Source organism: Rhinopithecus bieti, unplaced genomic scaffold (assembly GCF_001698545.2).
Source record: "Rhinopithecus bieti isolate Rb0 unplaced genomic scaffold, ASM169854v2 scaffold_39317, whole genome shotgun sequence".
In the NCBI taxonomy this organism is placed as follows: Eukaryota; Metazoa; Chordata; class Mammalia; order Primates; family Cercopithecidae; genus Rhinopithecus; species Rhinopithecus bieti.
This window is the reverse complement of record NW_016816467.1, coordinates 536,749-549,965: the sequence shown is the minus strand read 5'-3', so window position 1 is coordinate 549,965 and position 13,217 is coordinate 536,749. Positions and strand designations below refer to the sequence as shown.

The window sequence follows — 13,217 nt, the reverse complement described above, 5'->3', positions numbered from 1 at the left end:
GGATTGCAAAAGCTCTATTCACATGATGTGGCCCTCACTAAGTCTCCATTATTATTTCCCACCTCTCTCTCCCTCCCCTACTACACTCCAGCCATGGTGTCTTACTGCTGTTCTTCAAACATAACAAGCATTTTCCCATCACAGGGCTTTTGCACTTGCTGTTCCCCCACTCCTCCTAAAGATCTTCACACAGATATTTGATGGTTAACTCTCTTACATTATTCGGTTTTTCATCCAAATGTCACTTCCCTGGAAACAATTTTGCTGACCACCCTAAGGCAACAACCCTATATCAGTATCTGCTTACTCTGTGTTGTTTGTCTTCACAGCAGTAATGACTTTCTGGATTTTTATATGTGTTTGTTTATGCATATGTGTTAGCATATAAACTCCATGAAGGCTGAAGTTTTGTCAGTTCTCTTTATTGTTGTATCTATGGTACCTAGAATGGTGTCTGACACAGAAAGGTTCTATATAAATGTATGTTAAATGAAGGATTTGACCAAGGAGTATCATCAAAATTCCTGTTGCCTGAGGTCAGCCAGTAGCTGACTTCTCTGTTGCCCCTTGCTTTCAAGCAGCTGGTTGAGTAATTGCAGTATACACATTGGGTGGCCAAGTGCCGTTCTGAGAACTAATTTTCTAATTCTAAAGAAACTATAAAATTGATCTGAAGACACTACTAGAGCCAACAGTAATTCAGGAATTCATCCCACCATCTGAGCACTAATTTCTTGACTTTCCTCTGAAGATGGGTGCTAGACCTTTGGCAAACAATGGCAGCAAATGACAGCAAGAGTTAAGACCTATCTTGCCTTAGCACTGCTATATTCCTATGGTCAAAAGTGTTTCATAGTATAATCACATCCTCTTGTTTAAGTGGCATATACTTAGGATTGTTATTTTTCTTTAGCATACACATAAACAGGGGCCAAAATTGAACTCAACTGCTGTATATTGGCTACATCAAAGAATGTAGTAAGAATCTGGACTTTGTGGGGGGAGGCGGGGGATTTGAATGGACAAATCTATGTTACAATTTTCCTCTGATATTTTACAAATAAACTTTTCCATCGATGAGTCTACACACACTGGTTCTACATTTTTTTACCATCAAATTCTGTTTTAAACACTACCATGCCATTGAAGAAAACTGTTCTCTCCAAAGTCATTCTTCACTCACCTGTATCAGTCATTAAAACCAATGCCTCTTTCCAAATTTTCCACAACAACTTTCAAAATCTGTGACATTCTGGGTCTCCTCCCATAACTGACTGCCACTTTACAGGCAGTACAATGTAGAAGAAAATGCATGGACAATAAAATCATTCTGGATCAAGCAAATCTGTTCCAGTTTTGAATTCTCACTCAGCCACCTATTCGCTACACAACTTCAAACTAGTGGGTTCACAAGCCTCTAAGCTTTACTTTCCTAACCTATATAATGGAAGTCATCATATCCACCAAATGTTGTGGTTATAAAAACTAAATAATAATATTGTCTTTGGCATATGGTAGACATTAAATGAATGTAAGTTTTCATCTTTCTTTTGTATCCTCTATCACTTCCTTGACTATTTTGTCTTCTTTCAACAAAGTCTCTCCTGTTATTTTCATTTATTCCATTAACTATCACTTTTTGAAGGGTTCATGTAAATATTCAGCTCCATACTTCTCACTGAAAATGTCTTAATTACTTACAAAATTTGTAAGTCACTGATATGTTCTCACATCACCCTAAAGTAATGCCCCACGGGGTGGGGCAGGAAGGTGGGCGCATGCGGCGGAGGCAGGATGGTACCCACGTGGAGGTGTCGGCCATGTCGAGAATGGTCCCTGGTGGCAGGGTGGAGGGGGTGAGCATGCTGTTGATGGTGATAGTGATGCGGAGGTGGGAGGGCAGGGGCCCCACCTGGAACAAGCTGCTGATGTCGGTGTCGAAGGAGAGGTAGACCCCTCATGCTCTAGCGCGTCTACCCCATTCACCTACACAATGGCATAGGAGTGGGCACTGCCAATCCTCAGCACCACTCTTGTGTGCAGGTCCTGGGTCCATTGCTCCGGCAGGTTCACTTCCCGTTCGTACCACATCTGGCCTACAAAATGCCGCAGCCACCAGTCCTGGCCAATGTCGTTGAAGCTGAGGGAACCGGCATGTCCAGGATGGGGTCCGACTCTCCCAGCAGACGCGGATACCACTGCTCCTAGAAGCCACGACACTGGTTGTCTAAGAAGGCGCAGAAGCTCCTCCAGAGGCCGTCCAGCTTCTTGCGCTCCTGCAACGGCCTCTCTCGGGGGCACAGCATCCTGCCCTGCAGCGCCAGCACGTAGCCACACAACAGCGGCCAGAGCGCCTACCAGGCGTCCCCCGCCCCCCCAGACCATGCTTTCCGCTCCTCCGCTGGGCCGCCGTCTGCGGGGCTAAGAGCAGCGCAGGAGGAGCCCTGCGGACTGGTCGCGCGCGACGTGATGCACCGGTCGCGCCGAGGAAAAGTATTTTTTAAAAACCAAGAGATGGCCGGGCGCGGTGGCTCAAGCCTGTAATCCCAGCACTTTGGGAGGCCGAGACGGGCGGATCACGAGGTCAGGAGATCGAGACCATCCTGACTGACACGGTAAAACCTCGTCTCTCCTAAAAAAAATACAAAAACTAGCCGGGCGAGGTGGCGGGCGCCTGTAGTCCCAGCTACTCGGGAGGCTGAGGCAGGAGAATGGCGTAAATCCGGGAGGCGGAGCTTGCAGGGAGCTGAGATCCGGCCACTGCACTCCAGCCCGGGCGACAGAGCGAGACTCCGCCCCCCCCCCCCCCAAAAAAAAAAAAAAAAAAAACCAAGAGATTTGAACTGAGGAACAATTACAAATACCCAAAGGGATGATTTGTCCCCCTGTGTTTAAAAGTCTTGGTGCTAGACAATCAAGGATGTTTCCAACAACATGTACCTAGAAGACTCTGACCTTCTAGCACCACTGTTCAGGTGTTAAACCCGGCCCCGTCCTAAGTGACTGCCTGCGCCTCTCTGTAGTCTAGTCTTTCACTCCCAGCTGCAGCTGGTAGCTGGCAGCGTTTGAGCTGCAGTGGGAGCTGCAGCTCACCTTTGTTCATAACACCGCCATCCGTCTGCAGCCGCCAATCAGAGCTTCAAGGTGAGCCTGGGGAGACCTCTACAGGTGCCTGTGGTTTCACTGTAACTACTTAAACTATTCATTCTCTTATCAAGCACCCAGTCCCAGTACTGTCCAGGTACAATAAGGAGCCCAATGATAATTTTTTAAAGATTAATTCCTGCTATGAAGAAACTAAACTCAGCGTGCTCTTGAAGGAGCTCCCTCTAACTTACGACTATTATGGGTGAGAAGAAAGCACTGTGGCATCTGCAGCACTTAGATTGGTAGGAGTATTCTGCAAGACCTGTGCCATTAATTTTCTCAAGTTTGCTCCCAGGGAAAGAGGTGGCTGGGGAAGAGGAGGAGCACAAAAAATAGGGGGCTGGGGGAAAGCCAGTAACCAGAGAAAAGACCTTTCTACAACTGGAAAGCATACTAAGAAAGCAAACCTATCCATCTGCTGGGATTAAAGGGAATATAAAATGAAAAAAAAAAAAAAAGTTATTCCTTGCAAAGCTAGAATGACCAGATGGCCCCTTGCCACCTCGTAGAAAGGAATCTGAAAGTCAGCTAATCACCAGCCTGTTTGTGAGGAAGAGCCGTTAAGAACTCCGCCTTTGCACAGTAAATCTGTATCATCTATGTTCTTTTTCCCTCCACTCAGGATCCCTACACCCAGCCAGCATCTGCATCTTTTTCCCTCCACTCGGGATCCCTACACCCAGCCAGCATGCGCATCAAGGAAAGCAGGCTGGTGGTAAACTTCAGGGCAGAGATCCGCTTCTGAAGGCAACTAGTACTGTCTCACCCAGCTAAGCCTTGCTTCTAGACAACAGCACTGCCTCACTCAAGAAATTATCACTCTGCATCAGGCCAGACGCAGTGGCTCACACCTGTAATCTCAACATTTGGGAGGTTGAGGCGGGCAGATCATTTGAGGCCAGGAGTTCGAGACCAGCCTGGGCAACATAGTGAAACCTTGTCTCTACTAAAAATACAATAATTAGCCAGGTGTGGTGGTGCGTGCCTGTAGTCCCAGCTATCCAGAAGGCTGAGCCAGAATTGCTTGAACCCGGGTGGCGGAGGTTGCAGAGGTTGCAGTGAGCCTAGATCGCACCATTGCACTCCAACATGGGTGACAAGAGTAAGATTCTGTCTCAAAAGTCACTGGTCTGCATGAGACACAGGAGCTTTCCCAAAAATTCAAACAGCCATGGAGAAATACCTATGGTCTACAGAAGCAGTGCTTAGTCCATGCTAGAATTCTCTAGAGTTTTGAAACATGGGAAGAACTAGAACTTCCAGTGTGTCTGATGAGTAACCATGGTGTTTATTGCAACTGAGCTCTAGAAAGAGGCTGCTGTTGTCTATGATCTATCCTTTCCCCAACCACCCAGGCATCTCTTTGTCCACACCAGTGATGTCTGCAGACCACTCTAATGTCACCTCTCGAGGGGTGAACCAACCTTCCACTGGCCAGCATAATAGCCCTGGGGTTTCATCTCAGATTTCACAGTGAATTCTGCTTGCAGGCCAGGATTTAGTTAGGGATGAAAAAGTGTTTCCATTAAGTATTGTATTTGAATCCTGGGTTCTTCAATGATCGAGGAAGACTAATAAAGAAAAATTTACAAATAATCACATGAACTAAATTAGGACTTCAAAAGTTTAATGAACTGAAATAATCTCTACTTATCTCTATTTCTTTTCCCAATTGATTCACCATCTATATACATCAAAACTCCTTTGGGTTGTATCCAACATCAAAAACAAGAATTTCTATAGTAAGCAAACTATATGCATAATTATTAATATTTTTGTCAATGTAGTGTTTACATTGTTTGTATTACAGTTTCCAACATTAAATTCTGATAAACTTCCTTCTTGTACTGGAGATACATGATATGCAACATTAAATATTGGTGTCCTAGAGATAAGAGCCACACACCTTTATGCTGTAGAATTAGAGGCAAGCACCTAGATCCTCAATCTTCTCATAGCCTCATTACCCACCCCCTAAAAATCTGTCGTTAGAGCTAGGAAATCTCTCAGGACACAAGGGAACCTCAGTGATAACAAAGAATGAAGACCCATGCTGCCAGTCTTGAGTATCTCAGGTGAGGTGCCAGTCCACTTCTGAAACAATGCTTTGCCTCCTATGCCTATAGAGAAACTATTCCACTTCTTTTTTTCATTTAGAATCACATCATTTCGGTCTTTGTTCTTCAATTTTCATTCTTGTAGCATAGCCTTTTCTGGTAACTACTGTGAAGTTAATCCTGCAAAAGCCTATTTAATCATTCTAATAAAAACCTTAACAGATCCAAAACGATTCTGGGATGTACACAGGGAAGTTAATTCGGCAGCATTGCTCCACACCAAGAATATATTTTGCCCATTATCTGTCATCTGTGGGATGCCATCACCTTTGATCTTCATGTCAGATTCCAACAAGTAAGGATATATTTTGGTAACAGCTGTGTACCTCAAAGTTTCTACTCTGTTAATACTTGTCTTCTAGCATTCTATTGATTAGGATTTATGAATTCATCAATCCTTGTGTCATTAATCTACTTTGTTTAAATTACCCTCCTTAGCACCTGTTTTTTTTAGCAATGTTCTACTCCAAAACAACTGGCTTGAAATATAGTAGCACATTCTTTCAAAAAGATTTGTTTTTAGATTTAAAAGGGATAGGCCTGGCGCGGTGGCTCAAGCCTGTAATCCCAGCACTTTGGGAGGCCAAGACGGGCGGATCACGAGGTCAGGAGATCGAGACCATCCTGGCTAACACGGTGAAACCCCGTCTCCACTAAAAAATACAAAAAAACAACTAGCTGGGCGAGGTGGCGGGCGCCTGTAGTCCCAGCTACACGGGAGGCTGAGGCAGGAGAATGGCGTAAACCTGTGAGGCGGAGCTTGCAATGAGCTGAGATCCGGCCACTGCACTCCAACCCAGGCGGCCACTGCACTCCAACCCGGGCGACAGAGCAAGACTCCTTCTCAAAAAAAAAAAAAAATAAAAAAAAAAAAAAAAAAAAGGTATAGAAAGATGAATTTCTTCTTCCATCAAAATTTTTCTGAAAAACTACAGGGGTGTTTTATAATGCTTTTAAAATTTGCAATTTTTAAGAAAGGCACTAAGCCAAAGATCATTTATGTAATTAAATCCAGATCAGTTTAAACAATCAGCATATATTAAATACTCAAAGGGCAGATTGAGCAATCATCTGAAATGCTTGAATCCAGCAGTGTTTTTAGCATTTTCCAGACTTTAGAATACTTGCATTATACTTATCAGTTCAGCATCCCTAATCCAAAAATCAGAAATGCCCCAATAAGCATTTCCTTTGAGCATTCAAATTTTGGAGCATTTCTGATTTTCGATTTTTTGATTAGGGATGCTCAACCTGTACTCTATGCTTAGGATTTGCTTCTCTCAACTTTATGAAAAAATTAAAATGTAGGCCAGGTGTGGTGTAGGCTCACACCTGTGATCCCAGCATTTTGGAATGTAGGCTCACACCTGTAATCCCAGCACTTTGGGAGGTAGAGGCAAGAGGACTGCCTTAGGTCGGCATTTGAGACGTGACTGGGCAACACAGCAAGGCCCTATCTCTACAAAAACTAAGAAAACTTAGCTGGGCATGGTGGTGCACATCTGTAGTCCTAGCTACTTGGGAAGCTGAGGTGGGAGGATCACTTGGGCCCTGAAGTTTGAGGTTGCAGTGAGCTGTGATCGCACCACTGCACTCCAGCCTGGGTGACAGAGCAAGACCCCGTCTCTTAAAAGGTAGTAATAATAATTATACTTTATAATAGCTGCCAGCACTTTGTCAGATGTACAATTAAGCAATCTTTCATGCTTTGTTAAATAAAAAAAGAAGACATTTATTCAGTATCATGACCAGACTATTAAAACATTTAGCAATCAACAGCATGGGTACAAAACAAAAAATGCTGCATTGAAACCCTGTGTTGGAATGCTTTACACTTTCCACAGAACAGAGACTAACCTATTACATAATTAGTCACAAATACAGTCATCAAGTTCTGTGATCGTGGTAGCTTTGGTGGCAGCCATGGTGGTGGTGGTGGATATGGTGGCAGTGGGGATTGCTATAATACATACAGTAATGATGGAAGCAATTGTGGAGGTGGTGGAAGTTACAAAGATTTTGGCAATGGCAACAATCAGTCTTCAAATTTTGGACCCATGAAGGGAGGAAACTTTGGAGGCAGAAGCTCTGGCCCCTATGGTGGTAGAGGCCAATACCTTGCCAAACCGTGACACCAAGGTGGCTATGGCAGTTCCAGTAGCAGTAGTAGCTGTGGCACTGACAGAAGATTTTAATCACTGCCAGGAAACAAAGCTTAGCAGGAGAGGAAAGCCAGAGGTGACAGGGAAGCGACAGGTTAAAACAGATTTGTGAGCTGAGATCTGGCCACTGCACTCCAACCTGGGCCACTAAGCGAGACTCCGTCTCAAAAAACAAACAAACAAAAAAAAAACAAAACAAAACAGATTTGTGAACTCGGTCAAACACAGTGGCAGGGCCTAGCTGGTTCACGCTTTTTTCAAGTGAGTTTCCCTTCACACAGTTTCCATTTGAGTCCCTAAGCATTCAGGGCTAGCACTACACTTGATTCATTTTGCATTTCCCGTGTATCTCCCTCCCAGTTTCTCTTCTTCTTGAAAACATCACTTTTGTGACCTCCATTTAAGTTTTCTTCAGCCTTACATTTTTTCAGTTTCTTCCAAACTGAGGTCATAACTCGTACAAATTCTTCCTTTCATGAAAAACGTAACCATTCCTCACACATTATTAGACCTTTAACTGTTAAGAATCTAACACAGTATTTAAAAAGTTAATTTTGAGGGAGCACTAATTCAAATTACAATTTAACACTACGTTTTGCTTGATATTAACAGCAGCAATTCCACATTTCAAGAAATTAAGCAGTATTAGTAATACTGCAGGTATCAAATTTTTTTAAAAATCTTCAATTACATGTGGGCAGATGAAAACAACTACTAATAGAAATTTAAGGGAAAGATATCCAATTAAGGGAAATGTGTCCTAAAGGAAAAGTGAATAAAATTGAGAAAAAAATTAAAGAAATGGAAAGACCACTTTACAGATTATAAAAGTTATATTTATTCACGATGCTACATTTATTGCATTCCCTTAGAAAAATGGAGAACTGTTTATGTACCCAATCTGCACATATAAAATTTTATACAAATTATGTGTAGCACATAAAGGCCTCTGGTACAGCTAAAATCCTGACACTATAATTTGGGTATTCCTGCTTTAGGGTCTCCAGTTTATCAAGTCTGTCCATAGAAAACAGAAACTGGAATTACAGTCAGTCTTGCTAACACTTAGAAATTACTTTAAAATACAATAAAATTTTCATTTACCCTAAAACTCAAAATGGGAGGGGATACATTTTGTTACCAATTTCAATGTAACAGTATGACAAATTCTCACCTCATTTTGGCTGGCTCTTTCAAAATTTTTAAAAAAAAAATCACCTTAGTTCTGACATTATCTAAGTTGTGGCTGCTTCAGAAGGTCATATGACAAAATATTTACCAAATAATTAAAAATAATAATAATAATATTCCTTTTACAAAATGGTACAGTAATACCTTAAGGAATCGGAAAATACTAAATGTCTTTGGCTATACAACTAAAAGGCCATTCTTTCAAAAGAATAGGGTGTATTCATTTCAGAATCAACTAAAAAAACAAAGCGTAACAGAAATATGCATAGAATTTAAGTATACTTTGTCTTGCCTTCTTTTCCCATTCTACCCACATAAGCAAGGAGAATGCAATTTATATAATCTTTCCAGATGAGACTCAATAGCACTACAAAGAAAATACCCAAATTTCTGCAAAGGCAAAGTGAATTAAAATAATTATACAACTAAATGAAGACTGAAAGGGACAAATGTTATTTGCAATTTTCTTTTAACTTGTTTTAAACCTTACAAGTGTAGAAATTATAGCTAATAAACAAAAGTCACAATCTTCACAAATGGAACTACAATAGAAAATAAATCAAATGAAACACTTAGTAATAAATGAAGCCTATTTTATTACTTCAAGTGTTAATGATAAAAAAATTTCAGCACAGCTGTTGCATTTAAAAAAGTGAAACTACATACTATGTTTCTAGCTCAGTAAACAGATGAACCTGATGTCTTTAAATGACATAACAATTGAGCATTGTACAGTACATCTTATGAAGACCCGTAAATTAAAGAACTACTGGTTTAAAGTTAGTGATTATGAAACAAAAACATATTCATAGTTTCAGCTTCTTTTTTCTTCCTCGACCGTCAGGTGCTCCATCCATTTTACGTTTCTGTGTCTACAAACAGACAAAAGGATTACTTTTCACAAGACTCATATAAATATGAAATATAAAAAATATATAGACACATTATAACACTTTAGTAATAACTACTACTACAAAGTAATAGGTATATGAGATTTTTCTCCCAGGCTATATAAATCTTTCAAAGCAAACTATACAGCCTCCAAATAATCTTACCTACTTATTTTACTTACAGAATAAAAAAGTTTAATGTTAATAATGACATTATAAAAATAATGCACAATTAACAGTAGTAAATCAGCATCAAATAAATGCATGCTTCCCAAAAGAGTAATAAGAAACAACTGAGTTTTTAAAAGGCAGTTACATAAATATGAAATATTATCCAGAGATATTCATTTACTCATGACTTTATAAAGCAACCATTTTTTATTAAATTAACTATTATTAAATAACACTTTTTCCCTTAAAGTATTCGCCTTCACGTTGCTAAAACATCACTGAAACAATCAATCAAAGCTTAGAGACTAACAGTAAAAGTCATAATACCACTGCTTTTCCAATGTTTCCTATTCTAAAATTATAACTTGTATTCCCAATGAGATGTGTACACACTTGGCATTTACGAGACATACGTTCCCAGATTTTCATGAAGCCCCATATTAAGGACTACCATATCATCAAGATGTGATTTTTCCCACACAACCCAGTCAAGCTAAATTTGTACTTTTTAAGTATTTCAAGGAAGTCCTAGCTACAGCAATCAGACGAGAGAAAGAAATAAAGGACATCTAAATTGGAAACAAAGAAGTCAAATTGCCCTATTTGTAAACGACATAATCTTATATTTGGAAAAACCTAAACACTCCATCAAGAAACTATTAGAACTCAAACAAATTCAGTGACACTGCAGGATACAAAATCAACATACAACAAACAGTAGCATTTCTATGCCAACAGTGAAAATGTGAAAATAAAAGTAGTAACTACACGTGAAATAAAATACCCAGGAATTAATCAAAGAAGTGAAAGATCTCTATGATAAACTACAAAACAGTGATGTAAGAAATTGAAGACACAAAAAAATAGATATTCCATGTTCATGGATTAGAAAATTCAGTATTGTTAAAATGTCCACACCACCCAAAGCAATCCACAGATTCAATGCAATCCTTATCAAAATACCAATGGCATTCTTCACTGAAATAGAAAAGAAAACCATTAAAATTTATATGGAACCACAACACACTCAGAAATAGCCAAACCCACCCTAAGCAAAAGGAATAAAACTGGAAGAATCACATTACCTGACTTAACTTATAGTACAGAGCTATAGTAACCAAAACAGCATGGTGCTGGTATAGAAACAGATACATAGATCAGTGCAACAGTGGAAAAGAACAGAGAATCCAGAGATAAGTCCATATATCTACAGAGAACTCATTTTTGACAAAGGTACCAAGAACATACACTGGAGAAAGGACAGTCTCTTCAATAAATGGTAATGGGAAAATTGGATACCCACAAACAGAAGAATGAAACTTGACCCCATCCCTAATCATATACGAAAATAAAAACAAAATGTATTAAAGAGTTAACTCCAAGGCCTCAAACTATGAAACTACAAGAAAACATTGGGAAAACTCTCCAGAACACTGGACTGGGCAAAGATTTCTTGAATAATACCCCACAGGCAACCAAAGCAAAAATGGACAAATGGAATCACATTAAGTTAAAAAGCTTCTGCACAGCAAAGGAAACAACAAAGTGAAGAGACATCCCACAGAATGGGAGAAAATATCTGCAAACTACCCATTTGTCAGAGGATTAATAACCAGAATATTTAAGAGCTCAAACAACTCTACTGAAAAAAATCCTAACAGTCCAATTTAAAAATAGGCAAAAGATTTGAACATTATGTTTAACAAAGGAAGACATACAAATAGCAAACAAGCATATTAAAAGCTATTCAATATCACTGATCATCAGAGAAATGCAAATCAAAACTACAATAAGATAACATCTCAGCCCAGTTAAAATGGCTTTTATCCAAAAGTCAGGCAATAACAAACGCTGACAAGAATGTGAAGAAAAGGGAACCCTCATACACTGTTGGTGGGAAAGCAAATCACTATGAAAACAATTTGGAGGTTCCTCAAAAAACTACAAGTATAGTTACCCTACAATACACTAATCCCACTCCTAGGTATACACCCCCCCCAAAAAAAATCAGTGTATCAAAGAGATATCTGCACTCCCATGTTTACTGCAGCACTATTCACAGTAGCCATGATTTGGAAACAACCTACGTGTCCATCAACAGAAAAATGGATAAAGAAAACATGGTATGTATACACAACAGAATACTATTCAACCATAAGCAATGAGACCCTATAATTTGCAACAACATGGATGGAACTGGAGTTTATTATGTTAAGTGAAATAAGCAAGGCACAGAAAGACAAACTTGGCATATTCTCACTTATCTGTGGGAGCTAAAAATTATAATATTTAAACTCATGGAGATAGAGAGTAGAAGGATGGATACCAGAGGCTGAGAAAGGTCGTGGGGGTGGGGGAAAGTGGGGCTGGCTAATGGATATAAATAAATACAAAGAGTGACTTAAGACCTAGTATTTGATAGCACAACAGGGTGACTACAGCAAAAAATAATTTAATTATACATTTTAAAATAACTAAGAGTTAAATTGTAACAGAGGATAAATGCTGGAGGTGATAAATACCCCATTTACCACAATGTCCTTATTACTTATTGCATACCTGTATCAAAATATCTCACATAACCTATAAATACATATACCTACTCATAACAACTAAAAATAAAAAATTTATACCACTACCTAAATTTGAAAGTGGAAGAATCTCAAATTATGACTTTGGGTTCCCCTTTAAGGGAAAAAAAAAAAGTAAAGGCAATGGATGGGGTGCACAACAGGGACTAACACATCAATGACAGCCAAGCAGTGTTAAATACTTAGAAAGGAGAAATTTACATTATCCACATATTTACATATTCATGAATACTTACTGAAGGCTTTGGTCCTCGTTTCTTTTTCTCTGCCTTCTCCTTTTCTTCTAGTTCCATGTTTTCTCTTTCAATCAAAGTAATTAAGGTATTACATCTCCTCTGGAGCTCCTAAATTATAAACAAACACAGTACATGTACTTTCCATCTACAAGTTTCATGATTTCAATTTTAAAACAAAGTATGTTTTAATAGGATAATATAAAACCACTAATACATCCCTAATTAAAAAAAAAAGATTTTCATACACAATTCATGCTATGAAGATTAAAAGCAAGATATTTGTAAATAATGTTTTTACACCTTTAAATCCAAACTACTGTGTATTCTTCAAAAATTCTTCCTTCACTTAGGAATTAAAGCAATAAAAATGAACAGCTCATAACATATGCAATACTGCTACTTAGTGTTTATGTCTGATAAGTACTGTGCTACTTATATCCAAAACTTAAATAGATTAATAGCGTACGTATGTGAGGGTCAAAAACAAGAACTTAATATTAATAGCGTACGTATGTGAGGGTCAAAAACAAGAACTTTAACAGGTGTGTATAATCTTTCCCTTCAAAGTATCACTAGAATTATGGTGGTCAATGAATCACATGGCACGTTTCCCAATTTTGGAAAACCAGCCATGGAAGTCTACGATAGGTTCTACCTCATCTCTCTCTGGCAAACTGGACATACAGTCTCCAGAAAAGATTTAAAGTATAAC

At 39.2% G+C, this 13,217-nt stretch overlaps 2 protein-coding genes across 3 annotated transcripts in view; both read right to left on the bottom strand.

Annotated features, from left to right (window-relative positions):
• Positions 1–411: 411 nt before the first annotated feature.
• On the bottom strand, positions 412–2,393 carry LOC108517104 (putative inactive beta-glucuronidase protein GUSBP11). Its single transcript, XM_017854904.1, has one exon. It carries the CDS (start codon positions 2,383–2,385, stop codon positions 1,987–1,989), a length of 399 nt encoding a protein of 132 aa, XP_017710393.1. The 5' UTR covers positions 2,386–2,393; the 3' UTR covers positions 412–1,986.
• Positions 2,394–8,240: 5,847 nt separating this feature from the next.
• The window catches only part of SMARCA5 (SNF2 related chromatin remodeling ATPase 5), a 41,544-nt gene continuing 36,567 nt past the window's right edge, over positions 8,241–13,217 (bottom strand). For both annotated transcript variants that reach the window (XM_017854905.1, XM_017854907.1), the window contains exons 23-24: positions 12,506–12,613; positions 8,241–9,489 (exon numbers count right to left, since the gene is read on the bottom strand). In XM_017854905.1, coding sequence (XP_017710394.1) covers positions 9,424–9,489; positions 12,506–12,613 — 174 coding nt within the window. In that variant the 3' untranslated portion in view covers positions 8,241–9,423. The remainder of the gene's footprint in view (positions 9,490–12,505; positions 12,614–13,217) is intronic.

Bases quoted from the DNA above. Each gene is read 5' to 3' on its own strand.
- LOC108517104 (XM_017854904.1), bottom strand. From the start codon at position 2,385: ATGGTCTGGGGGGGCGGGGGACGCCTGGTAGGCGCTCTGGCCGCTGTT.